Raw genomic sequence first — 20,341 nt, forward strand, 5'->3', positions numbered from 1 at the left:
TTTGAAAAAGAGCGCTCCATGCTGGCGTTGGTAACAGGCAGTCATAAATAGCCAGAGGTCTATATCAACATTTGGAAACACTGATTGTAGTTTCCTTGCTCTTATAAATTGCAGTAGTGACCTTCCTGAGGTGTCCTCATTTTCTTTGACAAATTGTCTTGACAAAAAAGTACCTATTTTGGTGTTTATGTTGTCTTTCTGAGGCAGAACATCTGCGTCTTTGTTCTGGCAACTTTCAGCTCCCATTTTAATCCAATCTGCCCTCTTGTCTTCATCAATTTTATCTCCAAATGCAGAATCGGCACTATAAGTAGCAGGATTTGCAGCCTCTTTTTGTGTTGTCTCCTCCGCAGCAACAGGTGGAGGGGGGCCGGGAATTCCCTTCATCTCTACCGTGGGGGCGCAGCTGACCCACGAGCAGGTGACCTGTGTCTGCAGCATGGCGCTTCGGGTGGCAGTCCCTCTGTCTCAGACTCCCTCCTATCGGAGCGAGATGATTGTGTGGCTGCGGCCTTGTCGTGGAGGTCATTTTGACTGGTGTCTTTTAGAGGTGTGCAAAAAAAATCAATACAGCATAGTATCACAATATTTTCCGTGGCAATACTGTATCGATACACAGACGCCAAGTATCGATCTTTTATTATATATGTGTTGGTCAGTCTGTCTGCTTGACAATCCCCATTTTGCGGCAATAAAACTGAAGTGAGATGAACAAACAGAGAAATGTATCTTTTTAAATAAAACAGATGTTGACAAAGTTTCCTTTTGGGGACATAATTTGAAATTGGGAGAAATTTGAAGTTGCGAAAAAGGTAATAAATTGCAATATATCGCAGAATATTGCAATATCTTTAAAATCGCAATAATATCGTATCGTGACATAAGTATCGTGATGAAATCGTATCTTGAGGCCTCTGGTGATTCCCACCCCTAGCGTCTTTACATCTATCACTGATAACGTGAAAAAAATAGAACCAGCCTTAAAAACCGACCTGTGTAATATGCGTGTCATTGTGGAATAACTCTCCTAAATTCCCTGAAATATTACCACTGACATGATGAGCTGTCTGCTGTAACAGCTAAGGATCCCGCTGCAGGTGATGCTAGCTGGCCGTCCTCCTGCTGTGGATCTTGTCTTCGACTGGATGAAATTTCAGCAGCTTTGAAGTATCCAGTCAATTTAGGGATTTGTTTCAGGATATCTTGATCACGTTGTTCTTTTAACCTTTGTATTTTGCGTTTTTTTGCCGTCTAGCAATAGCAGTGACGTAAATGAAAATGATTGACATGATTTGACCAGCAGCAGCTGATCACCTGCTTATTATTTTTAATGTTTCTTATGGGCCGATTAGGGTCTTTAATTTTGTTCGCGATGAAGTACATTTAAATGATAGAAACAGTCTGGCCAATCCAGGGCCCCTGTACTAGTGGGGCCCGTTGGCTGCAGCTTACGCAAGCCCGTCTGCACCCGAGTTCAGATGAGCTTTCACACCATCCCAAACAAACCCCACTATTCATAGTGGAGGTATTTTGACAACAGTAAAGTTATTAGTGTAAGTTAGCTCCTAAACAGCGTAGTCTGAGTGAGACAGGAAGACAGCTGTCTCTGAGATGACGTTATCTTTGGCCTTCTGTAGAAGTGGTGAACTTACAGCTCGCTGCAGTTTGACAAGATATAGTGTGTAGCTTTTGTTTGATATCTAGTGTTGGCAAAATAACTTCCTGTTAGTGAAATGCTCTGAGTGAATTTAAGCTGGGCTTTTATTGTGAAGGGCAGACACTGAAAAGCCAGCGTTATGGTAGTGTTTGCTTTTACCTTTTTAGATTTATTCACGGTTTAATATTATGCTGTTTTTTTCAAATTACTCGGTCATTTTGTAGCGAGGAAGGAAATGGACCAGTTTTCCAGCCGCTGCTTTGAGTTTTAGTTGTGTGTGGATGGGAGGAGAACAAGAGGAGACAGCAGCTCCTGAATATCTCTGCGTGATTTGATTTGGACTGAACAGAATCCAGAGTGAGTCCAGCAGCCCCAGTGGAGATCTGCTGGACTTCAGCACCAGAGAGGAATGGAGGAGGACAACCAGAACCTGGAGCAGCGGAGCAACCAGGTCCCCAGAAGACCAGCAGCAGACTGGGACTCTGATAGCAGCCATGTTCAAGTCAGTGTTCAGGACACAACAACCGCTCTAAAGAAACCAGGAAGAGAGTCGAGGCTCCGTGGATCATCTGTTCATTCTGTTGTTAGAGATCAAATGTGGAGAAAGGAAGTTCTAGGAGCCAATTGAGTTATTATTTTTGTTCAATAAATGTCAGTGTAATATACTGTACATTCTGACCACTAGGGTGTGGTATGGGATATATAATATAAAATATGTGTCATCGTTGCTGTTATATTGCCTTTTATGAAGACTAATAATAGGGCTGTGACGGTATAGTTTTTTTTCTTACCGCGGTGAAGAAGCAACGTATCACCGCGTTATGGCGGTTAACCGCAACCCCCTTAAGAGAGTAGCGTAAGTTAGAGCAAGAATAGCGGGGTGCCTTAAGTGTGTGATGTCAGTGCTCGTGTGGTCGCGCAAGGAGAGCGAGCGGTAACGGAGAGTAGTGTACGAGTGCAGCTGTGAGGAAAAGTGAGAGGAAAAAGAGATAACAAAGATGATGTAAAGTGAGTTAAACGTGAACAATAAAACGACAAGCTTCTCAAGACACGGTGGCTTTATCTGTTGTCAATACTGCCAGTAGAGTGAATGGCGTTACCCCCGAAAAAGCATCGGCTTAAACCATACAACATATGTTGCAGTCATAGACGGTATAAAAAGATTGCAGTGTTTCCATTTCAGCTCAGTGTCAGAGTCTTTACTGTGTCTTGCTGTCATTTAAGGCCGCGTTGCCTTTTCTCCTCTCTGTTGATCTATTCCACAGACAGTTCAGAAAGCTCTATAGTCGATAAAGTTAAAAATAAAGTAATTGTTAGCCGACAATGGCGAGTGCAGACACTTGGCAGCACAGCGGTCTAGCAGCTGAGCAGACAGAGAGCAGAGAGGGCAACTCGGCACTCCGCTAACTTGTTGCTCTCACTACCAACATGAGCTGCTCTGTTTAGGCTACAAAAGGTGCATGCAGGCTGACATTTAACCGTGCGGTTTTGTCAGGATTAATCTCTAAACAGAAGGAAACTCTGCTAGCTGCTAGGCTAAAGTGCAATGGTAAACACTGCAGCGGTAATGTCCACCTCTGCTGAGAAAAGAGAAACGTCTTTGCCTTCCCAACTGTGTATTATATTAAACGTTACCAGTAGTAGTAGTAGTATAAAAGTTTTTTTTTTCTCTCCATAACCTCTTCAAATAGGAGAGAATACAACAAAGTACAACAAAGTACACCAAGAGATACATAAACACACTGTGACGCGCTCACGATTGTATTGCAATGATTTATTCCTCCACACGTAAAATACAACTAGCACTGCAGTTACCAAATGTAAAGTTACTTTGTGAGTCGAAATTTGTGTGTTAGTGTGGCGGAATAAATCCTTGCAATACAATCCTTGAGCGCGTCACAGTGTGTTTATGCATCTCTCAGTGTTTAGTCCCTCGCGGCAGCACTATGCTGGACCGCTTACAGCCGCAACATTGGTCAACAGAAAGTGTTGGCTCCCAGGCTCACCAGGTGATCAGGTGAAGCAAACAAATATGTTATAACTTCCGCTCAAACCGTGATGAAAACGCCCACCACCTACAATACAAGTGCACAACACAATAATCAATAAATAATATAAATGAGACCATAAACAACATACACTATGTGGCTCCTACATTGTCGATGAGGATAAATAAACAATGATTGTTGCTTTCATTATATTTAATATCACACGACATGTTCTCCTGTAACCTTCGGCAGCAAAAAGTTAAAAAAAATAAATAAAAAAAAAGTGGTGATGGCGGTAGTGATGTCATCACCGCGGTAGTGGCACGTCACCGCCGGTATTGCGGTGATGCAGTTATCGTCACAGCCCTAACTAATAAACTGCTGTTCATATTGTTAGAAGTATGATGAATATAGTATAACAGTTGTTGAGATAATTAGAAGGCTGATAAAGTTTTAAATGAAGTCAATGATGAAGGATAATATATAAAGTCCTATACACTTGTTTCTATAATGGTTCTAACAACGGCAGACTGGTCAGAGACCAATACATCTTTTTAGATGATTTATTAGGGCCTCAGCGCCAACAGCGGTGAGGGCCCTATTGAAACTGAAGGAATTATTATTCTATATTCGGCAAATGAATTGCCTTTTTGAGGGGCTTAACATACTCAAAAATTCACCAAAATTGGCGGTTGCATCAATTCTGTTGAAAATGTATGTATTTTAAGGGTTTTTGGAATAGGCACACAAAAATGTCTCTAACTCTCTCTCTCGGTGTGTCTGTTGCTATAGAAACGGAGAGGAGGAGAGGGACCCAAACGTCACCACTGTCAGCACTGTGACAAATCCTTCACAACATCTGGATATTTAAAGATTCATCAGAGAGTACACACTGGAGAGAATCTACACAACTGTGATCAATGTGGGGCAGTTTTCACACAACACAGTGACCTAAATAGACATAAACGCATTCACACTGGAGAGAAGCTGTACAGCTGTGACAAATGTGGGGCAGCTTTCACACGACAAGGTAGCCTAAAAATACATCAACGCATTCACACTGGAGAGAAGCTGTGATCAATGTGGAGCAGCTTTCACACAAAAGAATACCCTAAAATTACATCAACGCATTCACACTGGAGAGAAGCCATACAGCTGTGATCAATGTGGGGCAGCTTTCACACGACAGAGTAACCTAAAAACACATCAACGCATTCACACTGAAGAGAAGCCGTACTGGTGTGAACAATGTGGAAAAATGTTTTCTCAGAGTAGTCACCTTGAAAAACACCGTCGTGTTCACACTGGAGAGAAGCCGTGCTGGTGTGAACAATGTGGGAAAACCTTTTCTCAGAGTGGTAGCCTTAAAAAACACCAGCGCATTCACACTGCCTCGTGAATAGGGTTGGGTACTGAGACTTGGTGCTAATATGGCACCGGTGCCTTAACGGCCGGTACCTTCCGGACCCAATAGCAACGGGGATTTTGGTCCCTCATTTCGATGCCACTGATATGCATGTGTTTCTCTCTGATGCTCCGAAACGACGACCGAAGCATCGCTACACGTGACGCTAGTTAACACTACACTAACGTTAGCCTACAACAAAAATTAAATACATATGTTTAAATGCTGACAGCTAAGGTTAAATGGTGTAAAGTGTGACTGTATTTCACTGTAGAGGATTCCAACAGCGGGATGTAACAGTCTGCAGGCAGCTGCCGAAAAACAAAACAATGCATTCACTTGAAACTGGTAGCCTCGTAGTGCATTCATAGTTATTGTAAAATACCCAACAGCAATTTGTTAGTGAAGTAAGTTATTGTTATGTTATATTTATTACATTATTTGGGCTGTCAAACGATAAAAATCTTTTAATCGTGATTAATCGCTGAATTTCTATAGTTAATCACGATTACTCACGTTTCATCAGATGATTAAAATTCTATTATTTTGCATTTCAGAACTTACCAGTGTATCTTGATTGGGAATCAAATGAATGCAAATAAAGTGACTTTATGAACTTGATTTTAAGATTTTTATTTATTTATTTACTGTAAACAAAACCTGATTCCACCTGCGCTATTCATCTGTAAATGCAAGCCCTGTCTTTCCACCAATCACTGCATTCTGCATCTGCAATAATGGCATCAATAGTGTCTTGGTCATTTTTCCGCGTACTATTAACATTACTATTAAGCATGAACATAAGTATATTTAATTAGATTCAACCTAATCCTCGCACATATTGTACTGACAACAAAGTTTGTTTAGAATCTAACCAGAAGTGTAAAAGAAGCAGTTTACCTTCGGAGCGAGTAGCGACTCTAGAGGCATAGTGAGAGAAACTAAGTGTCTCCCCTCTGCTTTCTGACCACGGTGGGACATCTGTAGCAGGAAAAGTGTATTTATTTGAAATTTGTTTTTACACATATTTTTGATATATTTTAAATTGTATGCTCAAAATTATTGTAACATACACTGAAAGCATATTTTAACAGTACACATTTTAATATCAATACTGTAATATTAAATTTGAGTGTATTTTAAGTTCCATTTGAGTCTAATTATGAAGTGAAGTTATTCACGCTAGTACTTCAGGACATTCTTTTAGAAAGTGTTCAATAGTATTACTATGAAAATGCACTTAAAACAATCCATGAAATTTTGTGCTGTGTGTAAAGTACACAGATAGCAATTATTGCAGCTGTTCTGTAATGTTTAATCAGTTTGGCAAAAAAATAAAACAAAATGACAAACAAAAACATTAAATGCACACTTCAAAAGTCCAGGTACACAAAAAATGTGTTCTGCTGAAAAGCAAGTGGTTTAAAGTTGGTGCAGTGCTACATTATGATTTAACAGATAGTGTCACCCTTATTGCAACAGACAAGTTAATACTGGCTAAATTATAAGCAAAACAATTAAGTTCACTCCCACTGTGTTAACATTGTCACAAGTGTTCAAAAAAGAACATTTCATTGGTATTGTTTAATGGAGAAAAGGCAGGGCGAATGCAAACAAGACCAATTGGAGAGTGTACGGATCAAAAAGTCGCTGACAGTATTCATGCGTATAGGACTGATATGTAAAGGTCGGTTTGGCGTTGATGTCTGTAAAGTAGTAGCTCCCCAAGAATTTTAGTCTCTTTCAACATTGTTGGGAAGTGGAATGACATACATTTTGTCCTTGGACTTAACCATTACATTTACGCTTGAGTATTTGGGGATGCACGGAAAATACATCATGGGTGTGAGACACCTCATTTATAAATGTGGAAGATATATTTAACTGAGCATCTCTACACACCTTTCCTCCACTCTTGTCAAGCTCTTTTACTAAAATACAGAAGTTGGTGGATGTGGATGAGGCCCCGACATCAGATGTAAAAGCCACCAGGGTCATAACTTCGCAGAATGTTCCATCATTTAACTGTACAACTGAATTATTTCTCTTTTTAAGAGTTGTGTTATTAAATGAATGATAAACCACACTGCTACAAATGAAACGGTCATAAAATAAACCTAAATGAACTGTCACTCCTATTAAACTTTCTATAGCCATCCTCTGCAACACAGATGTGCTAACTTTCTTTGGGCAGCCAAAACCTCTGACATTATGTTGAAACTCCTTTGATTTCTTTCTTAAGCTAGAGGTACTTTGACATAATTTTGTCAAATAATGTCTTTATGCTGTCCTTAGCATTTGCCATTGAAGTCCCTGCTTTTTTTGAGAGACCCCTCTACCGAAGGAATCTATTCACTATTTGTGTTGGCACATGTATTGTTCCACTGAAAAACCTAAGCAAAGTCCCATTAAATGATTCAAATGGAAATGTGGATGTTGCCCACAGTAGTCCCCAGTTACTACTGCGGCCAAGTGCATTAATAAATCAACATTAAAAGAAGCATTAGCAGCACCATTAGGGTTGGGTATCGTTTTTTTTTTTTCCGATTCCGGTGCTAAATCGATACTTTTAAAACGGTGCCGGTGCCTAAACGGTGCCTGAATCTTTACTTTTCAATAAAGTTAAAAAAAAAAAAGAAGAAGAAAAATAATAAGGGTAGTAAACAACAGTCAGTGACTTGTTTATTGCTAAGGCCATGGTCAAAATTAAAGATTTAATAATAATGTAATAACTATAACAATAACTTATTTCACCAGTAAATTGCTGTTGAACCCCAGATGGGAAAAGGGTATTTTACAATTACTGTGAATGCACCACGAGGCTACCTGTTTTAAGTGAATCTGTGTTGTTTAATTCCGACAATGGCAGCTGCGAGTGAACGCACCGTCTGTGTTGTTTAATTCCGACAATGGCAGCTGCGAGTGAACGCACCGTCTGTGTTGTTTAATTCCGACAACGGCAGCTGCAAGTGAACGCACCGTCTGTGTTGTTTAATTCCGACCATATAAACATACTGTATATCTATGAATTGCGACAACGGCAGCTGCTGCACTGCAGTGCAGACTGTTACATCCCGCTGTTGAAGTCCTCCACAGTGAAATACAGTCACACTTTACACTGTTTAACGTTAACTGGTAGCATTTTAACCGTGATTAATCCCGCTGCTAGCTAAAGGTAGGCTAACGTTACATGCTGTCAGGTGCACCGAAATGAGGCACCGAAACTTTCGTTCTTATTCGGTCTCGTTGCTACCGTTTACGTCGGCACCGGTTCCCTATTGGCACCGAGATTCGGTACCCAACCCTAAGCACCACACAGTTTCTCAAAGTTGAGCACAAATTTCCTGCCACATCCACATGTCTCACTTTGATGGCATCCTGAAGAAGAGTGTGTATCAGCAAAAACTAATAAAAAAATATGATTCCAATACTTATTTTTCAGAATGCCATTCAAAACAGGCAATGCATAAAACAACAAAAATTACCTCCACTCTCACTTAGATGCTTTCCAGAATTTTCTTTCCTTGGCTGATCTTGGTGCCCTTGTGACCTCCACCGGTGGGTTAATGGCCAGCAATTCCTGGTCTATATCACTGACCTTGCCGCCCAAGTACCAGTCTTTATTATGGTGCTTACTGTCTAGCCACAGAGATATAATCTGTTTAGTGACACCCAGGCAGACACTGTGTTGGTACTCAGGAATGAATCCAGTGATCATCAGTCTCAGGTTCAGAAGAGTCTCCAGTCTGGTCTTCAGTCTCTGGTTGTAAAAGTGGATGTGAGTTCCTGGCTGGTTCTGGTCCTCCACAGTCCTCTCCATCAGCTTCTGTTTCCATGTGTTGAGTTTGTCTTTGATGAAGCTGTGAGGTCTGAGCTTCTTCTTCATCATCTTCACTCTTCACAGGGACAGGAGTGAATGGGAACTTGGTGATATCAGCCTCCTCCAGCCCTTGAAGCTGCTCTCCCTCCTGACTGCTCCACAGTTCCTCCTGTTCCTCTTTAATGTGTGGGGGGGGTTCTGGCTCCTGCTGGTCCACATTGGAGCTACACTCCTGCTGCTCCTCTTCACCAACAATCGCTTCCAGAACGTCTGGAGGTAAAGCTGAAACACAGACAGACATACATTAAATATAGGGCTGGGGCTAAACGATTATTTATTAAACGATTAATCGGGCAATTATTTTATCGATTAGTCGACTAATCTAACGACTAATTGGACGATTAATATAACAATTATTTTTCTGTTGCTCGAATAATAAAAACCATAATGTATCTCAAATAAATACCAAAACATTCTTAATAATATACTTTATTAAACAACAGTTTTGCACAGCAAAAAATATTCTGCTTTACACAAAATAAAATAATTTTACTGTTATACAAAATGAAAGGCTTACTCTTTTACAGTACCAACATAACTCTCTTTTTCAAAAAATTCAAAAGTTGTAGTGCAAAAAAAAACACTGTGCAGTGCACAGTATAGACATTCCTGACAGTGTTTAACACAATATAAAACTTTGGTGGTGCTAGGCTAATCAATGTATCTTAGCTCTCTGTGCAGTTTGTTCATGCTAGGTTAGTAGCTAATGTTCACGTTAGCTAACATTAGCTACTATAGATAGCTGTGTTCTGCAGCCGTAAGCTAGCTACCATTCAAGCCAACATTAGATGATAACTAACGTTAGCTAAACACAGCTGTCTAGGCGCCAGTAGCTAGCAAACGTTAACGTTAGCTACTAACCTAGCAAGAACAAACTGCACGGAGAGCTAAGATAGTTAGCTAGCACCACCGAAGTGCACAGAGCTCAAGCTACACAACACACTACACAAACATGACATTAATTTAGCCAACATTAGTACTTGTTATTGTCTCCTTCACGAGGGACAATGGGTTGCCTCCGTTTCAGATGCTCCCCCATTGCTGTTGTGCTGGTGTGGTATGCCAACTCTAGGGCTGTCCCAAACGATTATTTTTTAAACAATTAATCTAGCAATTATCTTTTTGATTAATCTAACGATTCATTTTTCAATTAGCGATTATTTTCCTATTGCTCAATTATTAACAATTTACACAAAACAAATTTCAATAAGGTTCAAATCTCTTTATTAAAATTGTTTAACTGTTCAAGTAAAATTAATTTCAAGGTCAAGGTAAACTTTAATATCCACAAGTAGGAAATTCATGTGGTCACCATTACACGCTCCATCGTTATACAGCCTACTGCATAACATTAAAAACATAAATACAAAACATTAAAAGACAGAAAAACAAGGACAAGAAAGACAATAAAAACATTGAGAAAACATGACAAGCATTTAAAAGTTGAGTGTTGATATATAAAGTACAATATGCCCATAGTTTAAAATGCCTGAGTTTTTAAGTCTATTGTTGTGCAGTCTAATTGCTGTCGGCATAAAAGATTTGCTATACCTTGTAGTCCTAATTTTCTTTTGCAGGAGTCTGCCACTTGACCTGTTGCTTCTTAAAAGATTCTGATGAAGAGGATGGGTTGAATCATTTAGAATTTGTTCTGTCTTTTTTAAACTAAGGTCATTGTACAGTTGACCTACAGATACCTGATCAACTCCAATGATCTTACTGGCTGTTTTGACTATTCGTTGCAGTTTCTTTTGGTCCTTAATATACATGTTACTAGGGCTGTGACGGTATAGTTTTTTTTCTTACCGCGGTGAAGAAGCAACGTATCACCGCGGTATGGCTTCCTGTTAGTGAAATGCTCTGAGTGAATTTAAGCTGGGCTTTTATTGTGAAGGGCAGACACTGAAAAGCCAGCGTTATGGTAGTGTTTGCTTTTACCTTTTTAGATTTATTCACGGTTTAATATTATGCTGTTTTTTTCAAATTACTCGGTCATTTTGTAGCGAGGAAGGAAATGGACCAGTTTTCCAGCCGCTGCTTTGAGTTTTAGTTGTGTGTGGATGGGAGGAGAACAAGAGGAGACAGCAGCTCCTGAATATCTCTGCGTGATTTGATTTGGACTGAACAGAATCCAGAGTGAGTCCAGCAGCCCCAGTGGAGATCTGCTGGACTTCAGCACCAGAGAGGAATGGAGGAGGACAACCAGAACCTGGAGCAGCGGAGCAACCAGGTCCCCAGAAGACCAGCAGCAGACTGGGACTCTGATAGCAGCCATGTTCAAGTCAGTGTTCAGGACACAACAACCGCTCTAAAGAAACCAGGAAGAGAGTCGAGGCTCCGTGGATCATCTGTTCATTCTGTTGTTAGAGATCAAATGTGGAGAAAGGAAGTTCTAGGAGCCAATTGAGTTATTATTTTTGTTCAATAAATGTCAGTGTAATATACTGTACACATTCTGACCACTAGGGTGTGGTATGGGATATATAATATAAAATATGTGTCATCGTTGCTGTTATATTGCCTTTTATGAAGACTAATAATAGGGCTGTGACGGTATAGTTTTTTTTTTCACCGCGGTGAAGAAGCAACGTATCACCGCGTTATGGCGGTTAACCGCAACCCCTTAAGAGAGTAGCGTAAGTTAGAGCAAGAATAGCGGGGTGCCTTAAGTGTGTGATGTCAGTGCTCGTGTGGTCGGCGCAAGGAGAGCGGCGGTAACGGAGAGTAGTGTCGAGAGTGCAGCTGTGAGGAAAAGTGAGAGGAAAAAGAGATAACAAAGATGATGTAAAGTGAGTTAAACGTGAACAATAAAACGACAAGCTTCTCAAGACACGGTGGCTTTATCTGTTGTCAATACTGCCAGTAGAGTGAATGGCGTTACCCCCGAAAAAGCATCGGCTTAAACCATACAACATATGTTGCAGTCATAGACGGTATAAAAAGATTGCAGTGTTTCCATTTCAGCTCAGTGTCAGAGTCTTTACTGTGTCTTGCTGTCATTTAAGGCCGCGTTGCCTTTTCTCCTCTCTGTTGATCTATTCCACAGACAGTTCAGAAAGCTCTATAGTCGATAAAGTTAAAAATAAAGTAATTGTTAGCCGACAATGGCGAGTGCAGACACTTGGCAGCACAGCGGTCTAGCAGCTGAGCAGACAGAGAGCAGAGAGGGCAACTCGGCACTCCGCTAACTTGTTGCTCTCACTACCAACATGAGCTGCTCTGTTTAGGCTACAAAAGGTGCATGCAGGCTGACATTTAACCGTGCGGTTTTGTCAGGATTAATCTCTAAACAGAAGGAAACTCTGCTAGCTGCTAGGCTAAAGTGCAATGGTAAACACTGCAGCGGTAATGTCCACCTCTGCTGAGAAAAGAGAAACGTCTTTGCCTTCCCAACTGTGTATTATATTAAACGTTACCAGTAGTAGTAGTAGTAGTAATAATAATAATAATCAAATAAAAATCAATAATAAAAGTTTTTTTTTCTCTCCATAACCTCTTCAAATAGGAGAGAATACAACAAAGTACACCAAGAGATACATAAACACACTGTGACGCGCTCACGATTGTATTGCAATGATTTATTCCTCCACACGTAAAATACAACTAGCACTGCAGTTACCAAATGTAAAGTTACTTTGTGAGTCGAAATTTGCGTGTTAGTGTGGCGGAATAAATCCTTGCAATACAATCCTGCACAGTTTGACCAGCAGGCGGCGGCGCCAGGCCGCCGGATGGTGATGCTGACAACTTGCAATGTATAACTATTATCAGACCGGCCCACCGGGAAAAGTCCCGACTCTCCTGTGTGTGTGTGCGTGTGTGTGTGTGTGCGTGTGTGTGTGTGTGTGTGTGTGTGTGTGTGTGTGTGTGTGTGTGTGTGTGCGCGCTCAAATGCGTTACATTAGGCTGCAGGTAAGAAACTTAGTTTGAAATATGTTTTTATTTAAAGTATTGGTGCATCTTTGTCTAATAATGGAAGAATTTTCAGTACAGTGTCTGTTCCTTAATGAAACAGACACCAGGTGTTCCTGTTCTCTGCATCTTGGGTGGCATTTAAGAACCAAGGACTTAAACTAAGTGTAGTACCTTTTAGAATGATTTGCACTAAAGAGAAGACACCCAATACTTTAAGCTTTTTCTTTGTCAAAATCTCTGCAACTAGTGTTTTTGAATTTTATTTATCTGCAACATTATGTTGTATAATTACAGTTTTGAACAATAATTGTTCTCAAAACTACATACTACGTTTCTTTCTCTTTAAAAAACAACAATACATTTAGCAGTTTGGCTTTCCTTAGGGTCTATCTAACCTGGTCTGAAATGGTTCTATTATAATTTACTAGACACATTCACACACAGACACATACACACACAGACCTACACACACACTTCTCCAATTTCCTGTTCCCAAAAGTTACAAATCAATGTTTTGGACAACTGATGGACTGATTTATATTTATTTATAAATGATATGGATATACTTTATATTATTATAACATGTGACACTCTCCCCCCTTTGAAGTTGATTCATTTCTTCTTCCAGCTTTGACAGCATCACAGATTAAGCCTTCAACTTTTCAAAAATATATATTTGAGCTCGTAGCTTCTTATGTGATGAAATGTATCTTTTTACCTCCCGAGTGTTCTCTAGCCTGGCAGAGTCAGACTCAGTCTGGAACCTCCCAGTCAACAACTTCCTTAGAAAACGGTGTGTTACTGGGTGTACTGGCCCTTTAAAAAGGTATTTCAACAGGTAGAAAGTTCAGTATGGGCTATAATCTGTCAGATAAAAGCCTCATGAATAAAATCTAGTCATTTTGAGGCAGAAACAACCTTTTTAAACACAAGGCAGAAGCTGCAATCACTTTTTGGCCAGTGGAAAAAAGACTGGATGGTTATAATGTAGGCAGCGATGGAATGTAACGAAGTACATTTACTCCAGTACTTGTACTTCAGTCAGGGCTCGAGAGTGCGACCAATTATTAAGTCTATAATGGTACAAACTGATTCTAGCTTGCTTTTTTTTTCCATTCTGAATTATGATATTCATCTCTTGTTTTTGCAGTCCCTTGTATTTTAAGTCTCTGGTAGTGTTGAGTTTTTTTAGTGGTAATGCTTCATCCAAGTAAAGACTCTGATCACATTTTAAATGGTGTCCAAACACTAAATTTAATCAGTTGAATTGTATTCTGATGATAAAGTGTAACATTGTGTAGCTTTTGTATAAAAAAAAAACATGAATTGGAAATCATGGTCCAAATATCAAGCTATTTAGCTGTATATTGTTAAGTATGAGAGGTAAACCTGTATTGGTACCAGTGTTTCCGCTGGCAACTCTCTGTTATTGCTGCCGCCATGGAGAAAAATACATTAGAAGTTATTAAATGCAACTAACTTCAGTTGGTTGAGTAATAGTGTGTAAGACGGAGCCTGCTGGATCATAGTTCATAAAAATGCAGCGCAGTGACGATACAGACATTTCATAAGCTACACAAGACAGGTGTAACGCTGCTAATGAGTCAGCCGTCACTCTCTGAGTAGCCTAGCATAATGCTTCAGTCCATCACACTCCCTCGTGCCGAATATATATATAAAATATAATATATAAAAAATATAATATATATATATATAAAATAGATATAGATTAGATTTTTTTTTAATTCTATATATTCAAACTTTACATATATACAGCATGAAAATAGATAGATAGATAGATAGATAGATAGATAGATAGATAGATAGATAGATAGATACGTACAACTGAAAATATTTGTTTTTCCTATCACATTTCAGAGCTCTGAGAAAACTTGTAGGGCAAAGGCCCGACACATGGGACCAGCAACTAGATGCTGTGATGTTTGGTCTACAGACCGAAAAACAGTCAACCACCAAATCTTCGCCATTCTATATGATGTTTGGCAGGGAAGCCAGATACCCGTCCCAGATCCCTGAGGAGTACTTGGTATTTTTTGTTGCAAGTGATTGCTTTGACTTTTTGAAAGAATTTGTATTGATATGTCATACGTTATGATATTGTATACAATATTATTTTTAAAAGGTGGACAGCAGTGTGGAGAGTGCTGTGGAGAATGACAGCCCGACAGAGGACATTATTAATATTAGTGATGCCCTGCAGGCTGCTCGACACACCACTGCCACAAGCCACATCAAAAACCAAAAGACCACAAAATCAAATTTCAAGGTGGGTGACAAAGTGTGGCGGTTGAATGTGAGAAGCCAGCAGCGAAAGGGAGGAAAGTTGGAGCCTGACTTCTTGGGGCCTTTCAAAGTCATAGCTCTACAGGACAAGAGTGCTGATCTGGAAAGTGAGGGAGGTCGTGTTTTTCCTAAAATCAACACCGACCACCTGAAAATACACATTGACGAAAAGGAAAGAATACCACATAAGATCCTCAACTCCACAGGGATAACCTCAATCTCTGCCTCGATCCCTGCCTCCACTCCCACCCCTGCTTCATCCTCCACCCCTACTTCCACCCCCACCTCTGACTCCACAACCATCCCTGCCTCCACTCCTGCTTCAACCTTGAGCTACACTGTATCAGCTACCACTGATAAATGTATGTCTTTCTTTCACTCTACAATAGTGACAGCTTATCAAACAGTTTGTCAATTTGAATTTATAGAAAGGCAATTGTTTTGGCATTATTAATGTGCATTAAAGAAATATTCGTAAGTAATGACATCTATTCATTGCAATTTATGTGATGAATATTGCACTATTCAATATGCTGTGCTTATGTATTTTGTTATTTTTCCTAGGTGTGATGGATGCATGGAAAGGAAAGAATCCATACATTCTTCTTTCCAAAGTTGGGCCCTACAAACAGTTTTATGCAGATATAGCAAGAACAGCCCCAAATATGCAGTTGGAGAGTGAGGTACAAGGTGTTTACATAGGGGATTCATGCAGTTATATATGCAGAAAACAGATCATATTTGATACTGTATGTCATTTCATCTCCGGTTATTAATGCCTACTTGGAGCTCCTGGTCAAAGAGCACAATGGGCGAACAAGGGAAAAGGCAATTGCTGTCGACACGTTTGCCATGACTGATGTTTGGAATAATAAAAGCAAACTGCGTAAAGTATGTGGAGATTTTACAGTACATATAGACTCAAGTATTTATTTATGCATCTTTGAGTTAGTCCTTCCGAGCGATGTATAAATATACCTTTTCTACCCATGTTTTTCTAATTTTAGCTTGATCCACTGATGTTCAAATTAATCATTGGCATTGTCAATAAGAACAACCACTGGATGTTGATGGTGAGTTAAAAAGTGTCATGGTTAGAAATCGTGCTTATGAGTCTGCATTTCAATATTCCCTCTGTTGAGCCTTTTCATGTGATAGCGTAGCATGTATACAAACTTCGCAAACATCGGCATGAAAAGGGTGAAAACCTATTAATGAATGTAAAAATAGCAAGGTGTACTTTCCCCTTTGTACAATAGGTTATGCTTCCATCAGAGAAGAGGTCGTTGTTCCTTGATCGTCTTGGAGAAAAGGCAAAGGACATAAAACATTGTCAAGGTGTGACAAGCTAATTGTATAACACACACACAAACACTGTAAAACCATGCTGTAAGTTATCCTTTACATATATCTATGTACTTTATTTCTGTTTTATTAAGAGCATTCATGAGACAAAGGGGACTCAATATCACAAAATGGTCATGTACCGCTCTCCCTCACCCTCTGCAAAAAGATGTGACATCTTGTGGAGTATTTGCATTAAAGGTTGGTACAGAGATTTAATATTAAAATGGTTGCATACCACCAAATTACAAAGTGTATCTGAAAAAGTGTAAGAATCGTGCACTTTAATGTCATTGTTTCATGTCTCTTGAGATAAAAAAAAAACACTGTTTATGTAAACTTGTGTGATTTTACCAAACCTTTATATTTCTTTTAATAGATGCTTTATACTAACACAAATACACCATTTATTTAGTTTGCAGAATGCATTTTAAAAGGGTAGAGCATCTCCTTTGGATCATCGGAAAAAAAAAACATTGAGGGACTAAGAAAGGTCATTGCAACCACTCTACTGGAAAACAGCAGTATGTTGGTGACATGCTGGAGTATTGCATGGATAGCTTATTTTAGTTCAATTGATTATATAAGTCCTATAACAACAGAAAACTGAGCTGTTATGGTTCTTTAATTTTGTCAGATGACCTCAGTGAACTCTGCCACATCTGTGGTAACGTGGAGGATGGCCACGATGAGACAGTTTTCTGGGTAGCCCAATTTTGTTGTTGTCAGTATAAGATTTCAAAAGATTTTAAAAGAGAAAGCCAATGGACACTGTATGTGTTAATTTATATCTAATTCTCTTTTGTAAAATTTTCAGATATCCTGTGACTCATGTCATCGGTGGTACCACCAGCGATGTGCCAAATGTATCACTACTGACAGTGACTACACGTGTGAGGCTTGTAGTGATTTGGCTGTAGTTTGAAGTTGTGTGTGTGTGTGTGTGTTTGTATGTGTGATTGTGTGTGTGTGTTTGTGTGTGTGTGTATGTTTGTGTGTGTGTGTGTCAGAACAAGTTCAGCTACATCGTTGTCTACATGTTGTGGTCATTGGATCGAAAATGATCCTTCATCAGCTGCATCAAATGAACAGCATTTGATGACACAGTTCATCATGGTTCATTTGCCTCTTCTGTTTCTGTGTTTCTTTACATGTGTGAGCGTATACAGCATGCTGTCATGCAACCACACAACAGTCATTTAAATATGTAGAAATGTAAATGATAGTGTTTTTGACATTACAGAGGTTATGAACGTTGTTACTACTGCATTACATTGTTGGATATTTGTCATTGTTTTTTTGTGTGAATAAACAATAACTAGTGTGTTGGTACATATATCATAGTGAGTGCTATATTTTTTTGTGGGACCTGCCGAAATGTGACAATCACACAATTTGCTATACTTGCATGTTATGAGGTCTACTAAAAGTCCCGAAAAGTTTGTCTTTGTCAGCCTTTGCAATCCTGAGTTATGGGGGTGCAGTCCTTTTTTGGCAGGGGTACCTATATATGGGACCTACATTTTATCTACAGAACACACACACAAAGCGACGCACGGGTCTGCTCCAGAGCTCCGTGAGTTTGAGCCTGAACCATGTAGACTGTTAACGTCACGTCACAGCAACACGGGAACTTAAACTTTGTGTTGCTTAAAACAACTAGGCTAATGAAATTTGGGGCTACAATAAAAACATTTGGGGCTGAAGCCCTTCAAAAGTGACCTGGTTAATATTGGTGCATATAACTATTTAGACTGACCAACATTGCCCTCTAGCGGCGTGCAGTCGTATTTCGGCAGGCAGTCTTTTTTCGGCACAACACCGGTGTCGCTCCATCTCTGATGAACAGACTAAGAAACGCTGTTTGGGATTCCCTGATCTGGATTCAGCTAACGGCTTCTCTCCTCACTGCTCCCGCTGCTCAGCACGGGCAAACAACAACAAACACCACTTCCGGGGGGACCGCTGTCAAAATAAAAGCCCCGTTATTCTAGTTTCACTTTTTTGTTTTGATTTCTTTCATGATGATAAATTGAATTACCTTTAGAAGCACTGTTTTACTGTTGTAACTTTTTAAACAGTAAAGATTATTAGAAAAACTGATGGATTGATTTATATTTATTTAGATATTTTCATAGCTTTTGTTTGATAACCTACATTTGATGTATTACTTGAGTTGAACACACACGCACACACGCACACACACACACACACAGTACAATAACTAAGTATTTGTACACGGTTACATTACAACACTGTTGGTTCCAAATGTAATCTTATGAACTTCTAGTTTGACTTAGTTAGTGTCTTATAAGAAAACAAAGAGCACTTCTGTAGCTTCATTACAGATGTTTGCATTAAAGAGGCGCTATGCAGTTTTGGCCATTTCTTCGCTGTTTTCTCGCTTTTTGCTCGCAGGTTTCTCTAAAGAGCTCCCCCTTCAGAATAGATATTTGGCAGCTCCTATGTTTACTTGTGTAAACCACTCGGGCAGTCTGCCGTTTCCTCTTTCTCTGTTCCTCCGACAATGCTTTCCTAGGGTTCTGCTTCTTTTTTGCCGGCTCAGCCATGACGATGAAAAACTCCATCGCTACGTTTTTAGCTGGTTCCTGAATGGGTGTATGTGTGCAGTGCCGTGAAGGAATTCGATGCATCGTGAATACCTGATATCTAGCAATACTTCCTGACATCGGCGGAGTGGGGGGGGGGTGGCTAATTGGGCTTAAGCCCCGAATGTTTTGTCAAAAGCCCCGAATCTTTTAGGTTTTTTAAAATAACTTCAACTTTGTTTCATTTCCTCTCTCAGTCTTTGTGACTGGAGCGGCAAAAAATGAAACAACAGCTCTATTACCGTGCGTGGTGGCGAACGGTAATGCATCGCGCATCACTCAGCTTGTTTGCCAACTGCCAATAAAAACTAACGAAGAAGAATATAAATCTTCTTCGTCTTTAACTTGTCATCAGGGGCTGGCTGGCTGCTGTCATGCATGCTTACTGCCTAACCGGCTTAAGTTATGGATATAACAACGTTTTTTATAGTACAGAACAGGAACACTAGTAACCATAGTAACAGACCTCAGCGGCCGGAGAGTGATTCAGAAGCAGCGTCAGACGAACCGCGGACAAGTGGTGCAGGTTTGGGAATCCGCTGTTGTAACACTTGAGTTAAGTGACTGCAGGCTCTCAAGTGTCACGAATTGAGCGTGACAGTCACTCATTTCTGTCTTTTGTCACGCACTCCCGCACACATTGTATTTCTCACGTGGAAAAACTATTTATAATAAATTGAATATGCCGCAGCGCCCAAAATGTCTCTGGCGCGCCGCTCTCACTATGGAACCGGCAGGAATCAAGCGCGTCTCCCCTGGAGTTGTTAGCATTGACATATATATAAGGTTGTTAGTCGAGCCTGCCGCTTTTCAGCCAATCAAAAACAAGAAAGGGGCTACACAATAGCTAATAAGATTTAACGCAACAACCAATGAGAAAAAGCAAAGAGCAGCGTACAGACACTTCCCTAAATATTCACTCATTCAGAGACCCAAACGGGGCTCTGTGTCTGTCAGACGGTCTGAGATCTACCCTATCAGCAGAGCAATCATGTAATGCACAGCAGATTATGGTGCAGGTAGATTATTTTGTGAAATATATTGACTATTATAACTTTATTTTTCTCAAAATATCACGACTCCTCAAAACTCAGATAACACAGATATATTTTGAATGTGCACAAAGTTTTGGACATGGGCAGAAATCTTGCTCAAAGAAATCTGAAATATTACAGTCCAGGGCTTTATTAATTCATTCAAATGAATTAATTTCATTGACGTGAATAATTTTCATGCACA

The 20,341-nt window shown here is 39.8% G+C and overlaps 2 protein-coding genes across 2 annotated transcripts in view; both read left to right on the forward strand.

The window, feature by feature from the left end:
- The window catches only part of LOC114559231 (zinc finger protein 709-like), a 196,203-nt gene extending 190,926 nt beyond the window's left edge, over positions 1-5,277 (forward strand). Inside the window, exons 2-3 of the mRNA XM_028583791.1 lie at positions 354-550; positions 4,438-5,277. Coding sequence (XP_028439592.1) covers positions 440-550; positions 4,438-4,722 — 396 coding nt within the window. The 5' untranslated portion in view covers positions 354-439 and the 3' untranslated portion in view covers positions 4,723-5,277. The remainder of the gene's footprint in view (positions 1-353; positions 551-4,437) is intronic.
- A 3,767-nt stretch (positions 5,278-9,044) lies between these two features.
- On the forward strand, positions 9,045-16,127 carry LOC114559226 (uncharacterized). The gene is made up of 4 exons (XM_028583784.1): positions 9,045-9,146; positions 14,724-14,892; positions 14,989-15,511; positions 15,714-16,127. The coding sequence occupies exons 2-4, from the start codon at positions 14,785-14,787 to the stop codon at positions 15,923-15,925; spliced, it is 843 nt and encodes a 280-aa protein (XP_028439585.1). The 5' UTR covers positions 9,045-9,146; positions 14,724-14,784; the 3' UTR covers positions 15,926-16,127.
- Positions 16,128-20,341: the final 4,214 nt, after the last annotated feature.

The sequence above is a fragment of the Perca flavescens genome, chromosome 7 (genome assembly GCF_004354835.1).
Source record: "Perca flavescens isolate YP-PL-M2 chromosome 7, PFLA_1.0, whole genome shotgun sequence".
NCBI lineage: Eukaryota > Metazoa > Chordata > Actinopteri > Perciformes > Percidae > Perca > Perca flavescens.